Source organism: Haplochromis burtoni, unplaced genomic scaffold (genome assembly GCF_018398535.1).
Source record: "Haplochromis burtoni strain Fernald_Lab_line unplaced genomic scaffold, NCSU_Asbu1 Contig_90, whole genome shotgun sequence".
Classification (NCBI taxonomy): Eukaryota; Metazoa; Chordata; class Actinopteri; order Cichliformes; family Cichlidae; genus Haplochromis; species Haplochromis burtoni.
In genome coordinates, this window is record NW_024582451.1 from 1,003,990 (window position 1) to 1,017,846 (window position 13,857).

The 13,857-nt window shown below is 46.2% G+C and overlaps 1 protein-coding gene across 1 annotated transcript in view; it reads right to left on the reverse strand.

Annotated features, from left to right (window-relative positions):
- The window catches only part of ash1l (ash1 (absent, small, or homeotic)-like (Drosophila)), a 31,256-nt gene extending 18,431 nt beyond the window's left edge, over positions 1-12,825 (reverse strand). Inside the window, exons 1-4 of the mRNA XM_005927621.2 lie at positions 12,552-12,825; positions 11,619-11,728; positions 7,583-8,398; positions 2,302-6,745 (exon numbers count right to left, since the gene is read on the reverse strand). Of these exons, the coding sequence (XP_005927683.1) occupies positions 2,302-6,745; positions 7,583-8,188 (5,050 nt within the window). The 5' untranslated portion in view covers positions 8,189-8,398; positions 11,619-11,728; positions 12,552-12,825. The remainder of the gene's footprint in view (positions 1-2,301; positions 6,746-7,582; positions 8,399-11,618; positions 11,729-12,551) is intronic.
- Between the last annotated feature and the right edge of the window lie 1,032 nt (positions 12,826-13,857).

A 13,857-nucleotide genomic window follows, 5' to 3' on the forward strand; every position in this document is an offset into this window, starting at 1 on the left:
ATAATTAAGTAATAGCAGAATGGCTAAAAAATAAGAAAATACGGGTTTAGGAATGGTATGGAAATAGAAAGTGAGAGGCTAAAGAAACTGTGCTGCTATCTTCTTAGAATACTTCCTTCCCTGGTCTGACCTTAGGAAACAATATTTCTAAGTTGTTTTTATTTTTTTCATTTCAGACAGACCCTAATGTTTTAAGAATGTCTACACCATCAAACTTTACAGTTTCATTTAATGCATTTAATATGTCTTTTTACTTGACAAAAAGAAGCATTATTCTTACTCCTAACTCAAAATCCTTTCATTTTTTGGTCACCCATACAAATGCTTTATTTTGGCTGAAATATGACTTTCAAAAGAAATGCCAAAATAATAATATAACAATTCATACACTTAAGTGGATAGAAGTTGCTGGCAACTGTACAAGTCTGAATGAATCATTAGACACATTGTGTATGCATTTAGATTAAACCCTCTTTACTTCATGGTAGGATTTTTTTAAATAAGGACATTTAGCATAAAATGTGTGCCAAATCAAACATGCAGATCCATCTGCTGTGGTGACCACAATAAGGAAATAAGGAAGCACCTGAAAGTACAACCTCCTCCTCCTTTACTAGACAGTACTGAACTGACACACAGCAGACCGCAAATCACCCTGTAATATAAGGTCAGAGTGCGATGATCAGTTAATTAGCCAATCACTGAACCATATTTTTAACAGTCCAAGGTGCTGTGACACTCTTTGAATCTGCCCATCCCAACGGAAACCTCTTTCACATCTATTCACACGTCCTTTTCCAAAACATCCCTTACACTCTTTTTGCTACACGTCACTATCTCTACACCCACTACCCTGTCATTGTATATTTGTCAACTTCTGTCATTCCCCACTTGCGTTGTGTGGCAACCCAGTCCCCACCCTTGGCCTCCCCTACCTTCACAGTTCTGTCTGTGACCGCTGGGTGACCCCATCTCCTAAACTCTAATCCAGGATTACCCTGGCTTGGTTTGAACTGCATTATGCTGCCTCAACAAGGACCTTTCGGCTTCCCATATTACTCATAGACACACGCATAAACATTAGGTGATACTCACATACAGTCAGCCTACCAGTGCTCATACACACGTTACAGCTCGTTAAGAGCCTCACAGATGAAGCGAGATCTCTACCACGGCACTGTGTCTTACATCAGCAACATTAAACCAACCCAGGTGCTGGGTGTACCGATGGATAGGACTAGGCCCCACATTCTGAGCTTTTGAGGGAAAAGACTACTAAGTATAGCACGTTAACAAAATACTCCACCCTTCTAGCAAGATGAGCCCTGGCAGAAATGCTATATCTATAACTGTGGCTAACCACACACACAAAGGAGCTAGTTTAAGCAATTATGTATGCTTTTTTTGCCATGCTGGTAACCACTACTAAGAGCTACCAAATGTTAGAGCGTATGCAAACAAGATGTCATTGTGTCTTTAAAGTGGGCTTGTTCACTAAAATAATCCAGCTTAGTATTTTTTTTCTTCCTAACACTGGAGAATTGTTAATTTTCCAGTTTTGTTGTGAGGTATGGATTTGAGACCCCAGTTGCTGTGCCATATGGCAACAGCTGCCCACATAAAGGAGTTAGTGCCGGATCTAAATGATTGGACACTGTGCCAGTTTTGCCAGAGCTGTCCAAAACTATAAAGCCCATCAAACAGCAGCCAATCACATTTAGACACAAAATTCACAATACAACTGCATCAGAACTATTTTAGGAAGCATGATTTTGGTGGAAAATTAACTCCTGCAACCTTTAACAATGTCACATTTAATTTGGGTCAAATGATTTTCTGTACAGAAAAGTTATCAAAGACACAAGCTTGAAAAGCTACACAGATCATAAAGGATTTAATGGATGAAATATCCAAGAGGAGGTGAAGGCAAACTGCTCCCTGCTGCTTTAAAATATTACGTTTTTAATAACCTATGCTACAAACATGCCAAGATTATTCAAGCAAGGTATTAAGCAATTATGTTTTCCTGCCACTTTGCATTTACTTTTTTTTTTTTGAAGCTCTGCCATAAAATTAATTTTACTATGGGGTACACTAGGAGCACATTTAATTGGAATGCCGTCCAAATACACCATCACTACCTATGATCTACATAAAGAAAAAAAAAAGCAAAATAAACCACCACCAGAAATTCTCCTTTACTATAAATGTCAACTAAAGCTGAAAATGTTTTTTTTGTTTAGTTTTTTTTTTTTTTAATTATTCCTAACCCAAACAACAGAGATTCCAAAAGTGCCTTACCCATCTCTCTCCTCTCTGCTGATGTTGAGTGTTCCTTCCTCATTGGCCGGTCCATGTGAGAGAAGCTGGAGCTCTCTGTAACTACATCAGTCTTTCTGCTCCTGCCTCCTTTCAGTGAAGTGCGGGTGATTGCTGAAGCAAACAGATTTGTACGCTTTGGAGAATCGTGGGTTTCTACATCCTCTGTGGGAGTGAGAGGCTCCTCATCCTCACTGTCCGAGCAGCCCGCTGGGTCTTCTGCCCGTCCGTCTGAGAAGGAACCCTGGCCAGGAGCCAATTGACTCCGTGACAGCTTTGAGTAGTCTGCTTCAGAGTTGCCTATTCTGAACCAGGACTCAGCTGAGTGGCCCTTTGAGCTGTTGCCCAATGCAAGCCTTGAAGGTCCGAGACAGGACATGGAGCTCTCTTTGCGCTTGTACCTTTCAGCAGATGAGGATGAGGAAGAAGAGGGGGAGTTAGCAGAGGTAGTGGCAGCTTGCTTGCTGGCACTGGTGCTGGAAGTGTCTCGTCCAAAGCGGCATCGCTGTAAAGCCTCTGCCATTCCCAAACCACTAACTCGCTCTCCTTTCCCAGATGTTCCACTGTCAGAAATCCCTGCACTAGCTCGGCTCCCTGATCCACCTCTTGCTGCTTCCTCCCTGTCATCCTCAGCACAGCGTTCTCTGTGTTTGTGCCTGTGTTTATGTTTGTGGTGCCAGTTGAAGGAGAGCTCAGAGGACATGGGTGGGTATAGGACAGGAGGCCGTCCTGCTCCCAGGTACTCCTGCCTTAGCAGCTTGTGTTTTTTCTTGTGAAACTTTGAGTGGTTCAGCAGGAGATGTGATGGGTGGTGATGATGTAAGAAAGATGTGGGGGGAGGTGGGAAAGACGGTGAGTGGTGAGTGTGATGTGATGGGGCCGTATGGGGTGACTGGTGGTGTGGGTGGGGATACAGCGCACTTGCTGGAGGATAACCTCTGTAATAGCCCAACCCCAGAGGTCCTGATGAGTAAGGAACATAGGAGGGGTGGTAGAAGCCTCCACTTGAAAGGGGGAATCCAAGTCCAGGTACAAATGGAACCTCAGACATAGACTCCCTCAGTTTGGGAGGCCGTCCACGTTTCTTCTTCATATCCGGTTTACGAACATAGTGCAACGGGTCACAGGAGTATGGTGGATGAGAGTAGAAGCTGCCAAAGTTAACCCTGAAGATTGTAGGCAGGAGGTCTCTGTGAACATAATGATGCGGTGGAGGGCCACCTGTGCCTCCTATGGCGCCAGCAGCCCTGCCACCCACCCCTGGCACTCTACTTGATCCCGCTGCTATGCCTATTCCGCTTCCGAGCCGGTGCCCTGTGGTGCGGTGAGTTATGCGTATTTCACTTAGGCGCACAACAATCTCGTCCAGCTCAGCGAGGAAGTCTGGGTCGAGCCGTCGGGAGCGTAGCTGTAAGTACTTCTTCTTGCGTTTCCTCTTCTGCCTCTTTAGCTTGTCATAGCCGGGGCAGCCATGGCTTCGGCGTTTGCATTTGTGCTTATGTTTCTCCTTGTGTCCCACTAAGGTTGTGGCGGGAGCTGCTGGGTGAGGTCTTCGGGGATCAGGCGATGACCTTGTCCCATGGGGTGATGGAGACGGTGAAGGATGTTCCATAAGTACATTGCTGTGTCGACGCCTGCCCCTTGAGTTAATGCCCATCCCTGGACCCATAGCTGAACCCATGACCCCTGGCATTAATAATCCACCACCCATCCCAGGTGGGATGCCAATTGCACCCAAGCCACCTGCTCCTCCAGCTTTCTCACCACGGTCAGAGGTGCTGTTATTGTCTGTCCCTATACCACTGTCACTGGGCACAGTCTCCTCGCTGTGTGACTCACTCACTGGTGATGGCGTGGCTTCTTTTAGCTCACTCAGAGGGGCAGGGGAGGTGGGATGGAGTGGCCTGGGAGGGGAAAGCTTATGATAATGGTAGTGCTGCCTATAATGGTGATGGTGGTGATGATATCCACGGCAAGATGACTTTTTCTGGGAGGCTACTGGGACACCAGACGATGACATCGAGCCCATGACTGGGTTACGAGGATTAGGAGCTGAAAAGGTTGGAGGAGGAAGCGAAAACGTGTTATGACTATGATGGGAGTTGGAATAGTGAGAGTGACCTGCGAAGTGCACTGAGCCTGGCTCCACAAAGCTACCATCGCTGATGGGACTGTGGCCTCCACTCAACTGTGAGAGGGAGGGTGAGGAAAAAACCTCTGAGGAGAGCTGGTGCTGCTGATGGGACTGTGACTGATGGGGATGAAGAGGGGAAGTGGTGTTTGGAGATATAAAGGTTTCTGAAGGTGACATTGTAGCTGAGACATTAGTTGCCACTTTTGGTTTACGGCCTCTCCTTTTACCCATGTATATTGTGCCCTTTTTACTGACATTAATTTGAGGCCCTAGTTTTCCTCCAAAAGAAGCAGCTAGGGATGACAACGACTGCGTTGCAGCTTCTGCTGTTGCAGCCATGCTACTAGTGGTGCCTTTAGGGGTGTCTTCTGACCTTGGGCCTAAAAGGATTTGACTGAGAATACGCTTCCGCTTAACGCTTTTCATCTTATTGATTTTGCCAATAATAGTTTTCATGATAAGCTGCCCGTTTCCTTTGTTGCGGAATCTTTCCCCTGCTTCTGGAGCCAACGTGGGAGGCTGACCCTCCTGGGGTAAAGTAGGAGGAAGGCGCTTGGGGCGCCCACGTTTCCTAGGCATAGGTTTAGGAGGGTTTAAGTCTACCTCGGGGTGAAGAACAGGTGGGTCCTGTTCTTCTTTGGACTTCAACAAAGATGAAAAGACCTTAGAGGGTTGTAGCTTGTTAGGGGGATTCCCACGGGCCGGTGCATCAAGCCTTGGCATTTTAGACTTTGGCCTTCCTCTTTTTTTAGGCTGGGGTGGGAAGAGCTGTGACACTGAATTTTGTGACACAGGATTTGGTTTGACCTTATTTGGATTTGGGGGCCTGCCTACAGGTCTTTTAACTGGTGGCGTTGGAATTTCCAGGCTTGAAGATAAAGGCATGGTGGTTTTGTTCTCAGTGAAGAGACTGTCCGGGCTTCTCTGACTTTGGGCCTTTAGCATAACACGTGTCCAGCGGGGTTTTCTTCCCCTGCGCTTTTTAAGGGGTTTGCTGTCCTGCTCTGCTGGAGAGTCTAGGGATGAATCAGGAGAGTCATCTCTGAGAGGCGTCTGTGGGCTTTCTTCTTCTTCATCTTCATCATCTTCATCATCTTCATCATCATCATCATCATCTGGCTCCAGTGGGGAAGGTGTCCTTTGTCTAATAGACTCAGTGGGACTGCTAGTCCAACCGCTTCGGTTACTATCCTGGTTGGGACTACGTTTACTTGGACTAGAACTTTTTCCCCTCTCAACTCGTACTGACTGGTTGCTTCCCCCTTTCTCTTTCCCTTCTGGCCTTCCAGTTGCTGCTGAAGGGGGGCACTTGGATAAGTCTCTGGGGATGTCCCTGTCTTGCTCTCGCTCACCTGCACTGCTTTCTTCTGCAAGGGCAGGAGACTCTCGTGCATGGTGTCCTTGTGAGGGAACAGGGGAGCCCAGGTGACTCACTGCACTCACCGTCCTCTGCTCCACCGATGATGATGAAGATGATGAAATTGGACACAATGAAGGTGACGTGGTATGGGGTAAGGAGTGAGCAGGGTGTAACGGTTGCTTAGAAATGCTACTGTTGCTGCTGTCACTGTTGCTTTCATTTGACAGGACTGTCAGGCGGTTATTGCCATAGGTGAATGCTGGGCTGTTGCTGCGACTACTGCTGTTGGTGCTGCTCATGCTGATACTGTTGTTTCCGTTGCTGCTAGCAGCTTTCCCAGTCCCATCCAAGTCCTCGTTCCTCAGCGGCGTCAGGGTGGTTGAATTTTCTAAAATACTGTCTTTGCTTCTAGACCCATATGGCCGACCAGGTGGTCTTGACACAGGAGGTGGAGGAGAAAGGTGAACCATTCTTGAATATGTGTTCCTATTGGCCAAAGCTCTGTCTCGTTGCTTGGCTGTAGGGGCCATAAAGCCTGAGCTCGGAAGAGGAGGGCTGGGATCAATCTTTGCAGGTTTGGCTGGCTTAGGGGTCTTGGATGGTGGACAAGTTGCTATTAGTTGAGCTAATTTTTCAGTGACGGTTGGCGCTCCCCAACTCTGAAGACCTTTGTCCTTATCTCTTTGACTGTCTGTGCTGTAGGTGCATTGAGGAGGCTTAACACCTTCAAGGCTGGGTTCTTTCGTTAAAGATAATGGCGGAGATGGTGAAGATGTCCGGGGGTTGGGTTGCGGAGCTGGCGCTTTCTTCCCAGAGGAATGCGTTTTGCTGTCTGGTGGAGGGCGGTGAAGGTTAAGTGGTCTCTCAGATGTGGTGGTAGCTGCTTTTGTGTCTGACTTTGAATCAGACTTGCAATCCATCTTTGGTGGACCCTGGAAGGGTGTTAGGGAGAAAAGGCAAGGGATTAATGAGAATAATAGAGATGAATAATTATTATGGTAAAGAAATAACAAACACACCACCCAAATTTCTAAATTATATATATATATAATTTTGAATGTGGTAAACAAGCAGCAGAGGCGCAAACTAGGACTGCTTGATTTGCAATTTGAAGAAGGTAATGTAAGATATTAAAGTTAAATATTATCTTTTAGATATATACAGCACCAGGTACATCATAATTAAGATGTAAGCAATCTTGCACAACATTAAGCAATATTTTAAAATAAAGCGTAAAACAGAAACTGACACACATCATGACAACACACATGGGAAGTATCAGCAGCAAGTGAATGTTACACATTCATTGGTAAGATCTTTACTCCAACGGTGCTTCACAGGCATGGCCAGAGGGGGAAGTTACCCTCAGCTCAATAACACTTATTAGGGTCAGACTGAGGACAGAGAGGGAGAGTGAGAGAAAGGGGTCATGCGGGGATGGGGGTGGAGAGTACACAGCCAGGCAGAGGACAGACGACACAGACGGAGGGTGATTGAAGGGGCCAGTGAGCGATGAATAGAGGCAAGCCAACTGAGAACACAATGAAAACTAAAGTAAAATTTATGCTCTGCTCTTTACTAGCGTAATAACACTGTGATTACTAGAGTAGCTTTGCTGTAGACCCGTGGCTGACCAATAACATTTTAAGGAAGTAAGGTGAATGAAAATAATTATACTAGTTGTCATCACTGAATGTTTAATTTTGTTCAAAGTGGAAAATCACTGCTGAACCAAAATAAATAAAATCCACAGCATCTAGCCTCCATACCTTTTTTGCCGGAGCGTTCCCATTCATTTGGGAGGGTGTCAGGGTGGTAGTACTGGCAGGAGGAGGAGCTAGAGGAGGTGGTGTGGGAGCTTTAGCAGTTGGGGCTGTTGAAGATGATGAGATGGGTGGTCTGTTTACACTGGGACTCTTTTCCCTCTCTTTTTCTCTGCCCTGTGAAGGACTCTGGCTCTGACTGCCCGCCCCGTCACCTGTGGCGCCTGCACGGTTTCCACGGGCATTACCTCCTCCACGACCCGTATGCCTCACAGTGGCTCTGAAAGCCGGTCGGCACACATAGTTCTCCAGGATCTTAGGAGGCTTCTTCATGCGTTTCGCCTGGAGGCCAATCTTCAGTTTGACATTGCCCTCAGACAGGCTGCTCTCTTTGATGGAGAAATGGGACTGGTCACCACCGGCACCTCCTGGCCCGCCTGTGCCTCCTGCACCAGCAGATGCGGTGGGGGTTCCCTCCTTCTCTCTGTCCCTCTTCTTTTCCTCCTCTTCTTCTTTCTTCCCACCCGCTCCCTCCTTCTCTCGCTCCCCTGTGGGAGCACCGGACAGGAGAGGGGGTGGAGTTGCAGTCCTCCCTTGAATCTTCTGATCCATTAGACTGTTTGGGGTGGGGGTTGGGGGGGTACAAGTTTATGGAGTTTAAGGAGTGGTTAATGTGGATACCAGGTAGAGTTTTTGTCTGGGGATGGGATAAGGGTGAAGGGGGGAAAGGGGGAGGGGGATAACGGTGAGGGTGAAGCTCTCCTTGCTTTGAGGGCTTCTCTCCCTTCCTCGGCTGTCCAGCCCTATTTCTCCGTCCTTCAACTGCAGGACCAGGGACAGGTAGAGGGGAGAGAAAGAAGAAAAGGGAGGGTAGAGAAGATAAAAATAAATCCCACATTAGTCACTGAAATAGAAAAACAGAAACACTGACAGTTTTAAACAGTCTTAAAATGAACGCTGGTGAAAGGCAGACAGAGAGCAACAATTTTATTATCTGTTTGGTTAGAGTGTCCTTCATCTCATCTCTGACACTTTTTATGGTGCGCTCATCCTCATAGATTATAACAATCTGTGACCTATTTACACAGCAAAGTCCCTTCTACCTCACCTCAGAAATGTAACCTTAGGAACAAGGACTTTGAATTGTCCACCTGCGATTTCCAAAGCAGATTTACTTTAGAGCAGTGGCTTCCAAACTAAGTGCCTAGAGACAGGTCCAGGTGTGGTTAGGGATTTTTTTTTTTGAAAAGAAAAAAAATTATTATTGCAGGATCATAGAAAGTGGTGAATGACAATTTTCAGTTTACTATGCCAGCGCACATCAAAAGGCCTTGACTGATGCTAAAGACAACAGCATTTGTCAGAAACGCCTGTGAAAGCCACCAGTCATATGGCTTTAACTAGACCAGGGATAGCAACAAGTCAACATAATGCCAAGCAAGCTCTAACCCAGAAATGGCAAGAACGCATCTATGACTGCATGCAAGTGTCTGTCACGGGCATGGATATAAATTAGAAGCCAGTGGAGTTTAGTCCAAAAGTAATAACATTGTAAAAATCAGGCCCAATAGTTCATTTGTCTGACAATACAATGAAAATAGCCACTCGTGCCATTCCAGATGGCATTAGAGGCTATTTTCCCCTTTGAAATTTTGTTTGGCTTGCTCTTTGGTGTTCCTTGGAGTCAGTAGTTGATCCCACAGCACTGCCACATCCTTCCAAGTGTTACGGAGTAAGATGCAGAATGAGCAATCCCTTAAGTGTTCTCATTAGCTGCAGTGAAAACGGTTGCCTGTGATAGTGGCAGCTCACAGCTCACACGCTAGCAGCAGAGAGCAGCATGCTTCTTAATTGTCCTCTTTGGGAGGACAGCCCAATTCAATGAAGTTGTCTACAGCTCCCCGCGGCCTCTGAGTGATTTAATGCGGATTTGCCCCCAAGCAGGTGCTTTCTCTGGGTGAAGTCATTTGGAGGCAATTCAGAACTGTGACCTCAGCACACTAGGTCTCTGGGACTAGACGAGAGGATCCAGCCGCCTTTTCCAGCCTGAGTGATCAAGCGTCAACATGCCGGCGGTTTTTCTGCATCCTACATTAGTGGAGAGCACTAAAGGAGGTACTTAATGGAGCCTCAGGAAAGTCATACAAGTCATCACATCAGTAAAGCATCACGGTAAGATGAGGGGGGAAAAGGAAAAGGAAATCTTCCTTGCTATAGTCTTACACCATGTTTGTTTTGGATTATGACAGTGGAAAACAGTAGTAGAGATTTTTTTAAACCACACAGTAAACACTGCAGAATTTTTGGATTCTTGCCTGCGGTTCCCCACATGGTCCTTTCAGTGTTTACTTCAATTACTCACTCCATTTTGCCTCAAAACTGCACACTCCCCCTCGCTACACATACCACACTGAAAATCACACCTCCCACTTTTCTTTAACACTCCATCAATCTCGGTGTTCTTTCCCCCGGTTTTCTTTAAGCTTTTCCATCCTCTTCCTCCTCGATTTCGCAAACTTGGAAAGCACTGAGAACAGCACACAAACTAAAGTCACTGTGTTCCCACTTTAATCAAAAACACATTTCACCCATCACCCACCCCACCAACTCCCTTTCCCTGTGTCCTTTTTACACACAATGACAAATGTTCTCCTCTTTCTTTTATGCTCACGGTGATGGGAGCTGCTTCCGTCGCATAACAGCAGCAATGCCAAAAATAAGCCACTTTAGTACCCAACTCTGTGGACAGCTAGTGACACAAGTCGGCAGAAAAGCCTCCCAGAGAGTCAAAACATTCCCCTCACCTCTAACAAGCTAAGTCAGGTCATTTACTGGCATTCGCTCCCCTGCTGATAATCTGACACCAGGCCACATCGCTTTCTAATTTCTCATTGATCAGCCTTAACACTCAAGTGTATCATTTTCATGTCTAGCGCTGAGGTACTTTTTGTATATGTGAAGCAGTTAAACTGCACTACAGTCATTTCATTGCCATAGTCATACTGCAAAACAACTGAATAGCAACACTTGTGGTTTTGAAGGCTGATATTAGTCACGCCTGGCTGTCCTTTGCTTTTGTTTTCTGAGAAGACCAGTATGCAATGCTATGAACGCAAACAAATGCCAAAAGAAAAACGACAAGATTCAACATCAATTTCACTCCAACAACCTAAGAAATAGCAGAGCAGGGAGGAACGTAGTAAACAACTCCTGCTCCCCCTCTCTCATTTCTTCCCCCCTTTACTCCCTCCCTCCTTTCACTCCCTCCTCACTTTTGCACACGTTGTTCATAACTGCTTATTTCCCTTTGGCCATAGCAATAGTATCCCACCCACCCACCAACCAACCAACCCACCCACCCCCTGCATCATTCACATGAGGGCTGGCGTCTGCCCTGAGAGCTCCCTGTCATTTCCAGAGCTCCACTGGTATTACTACAGGGCCGTGCTCAGAGGAGGGGGTGGAAGCAGGCAAATTCCTCTACTACTACAACCACCAGCACCACCACTGCCGCCGCTGCTTTGTATCACCCAGCAGCGGAAGTGCTATAGAATTGTAACAGACCGTTGCTTTAAAAAAGAAAGAAGCGGGGACAATGATTAAACTCCGTTAACTCGCTGCGACAAAGCGGAACACAGAGGCAGGTGTCATTCATACCTGCACCGTGCAAACATCTCCCCCAGCAGCTCAGGGAAGTTCAACCAGAGGACTTCCAGTACAGCGCAAAAACATGCGTGCACTTTAATTTAGAACAAGAAGAAACATGGCTAACCAGAGCATGAGTGAGCAAACCAAATAATGTTATCTGCTTTCGGTTTCCTGTGCAGTCAACACAGCCCCTCAAGGGACCAACTCATGAGTCTGCGAACCGATCAGCCCTAATTTCCCCCGCAACTGCCCTTATCTAGTCATACTCGTAATTACTGTCTTAATACAAAAGAAACCGAGTATCTACATGCGGTTCTGCAAGCATGCTTTTGGGGTGGGAAGACGTCTACTCCTGCGTAAACAATGCCTATCAATGTGCATCATTTCCACTCACCTCTGAAATAGTCCAGAAACGGTGTTCACATTATTTGGCTGTGTCCTGTCTTCTTGTGTATCAACGTGGTGGCCACATTTCCCCCTTTTATTAAAATAATCTTCCAACAGCTGAAAAGCCAAAATGAAAATAAAAAAAAACATGATCAGAACAATTTAAAAAGGGCTACAGTTATATATATATATCAACGCTGTTGTAGGAGTATTACAAACAACCTCAAACGGAAACCACTGCACACAGCTCCTGACCACTCACTAAAATTGATCGTTAACCTTGCCAAGCTCCAAGACACAAAGTTGCTGAGTGCCAACATGCAAAGCACCCCCACTCGCTCCCCCTTAACAATTTTATTTCCACAACACTTAGCACTAACAGCCGGAGCGGTAAAGTAATAGATCGCCACTTGGAGCTTAATATAACCCCATGCATCACGAAAGTGTTGTTTATTTTGTAAAGAGCCAGCCCGTACAATCAGTCCAATAATAGACACGGGGCTACAGTCTGTATCAATGGCATTGGCAGCAGCTAACTAGCCATCTACAGCAGCCTGTTTGAGAGCTATTTAAGCAAATTTCACTTAACTTAGACGCCGTGTAGGCAGCAAATGAATAACAAACGCCTACAGCTTTCATACAATTTTTGTAAACCGAGTGAAAGTGACACAACCCGGGACAAGTGATGTACATAATCTTGCATCTCCGTCACATTCTCGCAGGCACTCGTGTTACTACATCTCAGCTACGACGGCTAGCGATGCACTAGCAAGTGAGCTAAACCAGAAAAAAATCTCCCAACGTTACCTCAAAGACAAACGCGCAATTAAATCTGCTTAAAAATGCGAGTAAAACAAAAACAGGGACTTATATTCGGGCGGTATAAAATAACAGATGCAGGGCTGTGTGGGTTATTTAAAAAAAAAAAAAAAACACTAACTGTCAACAAAATGGCGGCTGCGTTGAATCAACAGAGACCCGAAATGGATCTCCCTCTTATTTCTTCTTCCTCGGTGCCTAAATCCTTTTTTCCTCACGGCGACTGGTATCCGTAATATCTCCCGAGATGCTCCGAAATCCACTCCGACACACCATTAGCTGGGCCTGGATGTGTCAGCGCGGGCCTCTCTCGTCAATCGGGCCTCCATGTCTGCTCAGCCCGTATCGCTACTGTGTCAGTACAACACGGGCATTCTCGGTCCCTGAGAGGAGGGAGGGAGGGAGGGAAGGAGGACGGACCGAGGAGGGCGGAGGGGAGAGGAGGTGAGGAGAGGAGAGCAAATGTCGGTTGTACGCGGTTCTTGCGGTCCCCAGTCATTGACAAAAATGACTGTGTTTCATTATTTCGCTATTTTCGGTTGCACTAGGGCGAGGGTGTGTTTGGCGGTGCGCAACAGTCAACTGTCAAATCCCGGTTTCGTGCCTCCTTTCAAGGGGTCAAGCCTATAAATAAACCATCCTGCCCTCTGTTGTCATGTTCGACTCTGATGGATTGGGCGACTAATCGATCACCCTCTGGCGTTGTTTTTTTTTTCATCCTTTCCTTTTTTTATTGCTTGTTTGGTTTTTGGCTATTACATTTTTGTATTTGTTTTTTCTGGATAATAATAAAAAGCTGATTAAATGATTTAAAACTGTCAAGAAAAATTCTTCTTTTATTTGCTTCTGTCTCACCTGATCTCTAGCATCTGCTTCTGTCACACTTCTCTGAGGTTTTCCTCTTTTCTTCCTGCCTCGCAGCTCCGCATCCCTCCTCTACACACGTCCAAACTATAACTAATATCCTCATTTATAATTTTGTCCATCCTTGCAGCTCCCAATAAAAATCTTATAGCATATTCAGCTCTGCCACTTCCTGGCTTTTTATCAGTGCAACTGTCTCCAAAGCGTACACCGTACTAGGTCTTGTAAACCTTCCCCTTCACTCTTTCCCCAAATCATCCCTGACGCCTGTCTCCACTCACTCATCCCTGCCTGCCCTCTCTTCTTCCCCTCTCTCCAGCGCTGTCCTTTGTTTTGAATGATTAACTTCAGTTATTTAATGGCATCTACCCTAACTACTACCCCTGCTCCTTGCAGCTTCACTGTTACACCTACCTCCCTCTTATTCACACACACGTATTCTGTTTTACTTCTACTTTCTTTCATTCGCTCTCTCTCCAGAACATACCTCCACCTCTCCAGGCTCTCTTCCACCTGCTCCCTACGGATCACAGTGTAGATATATATGGACAGCAGCTGTACTG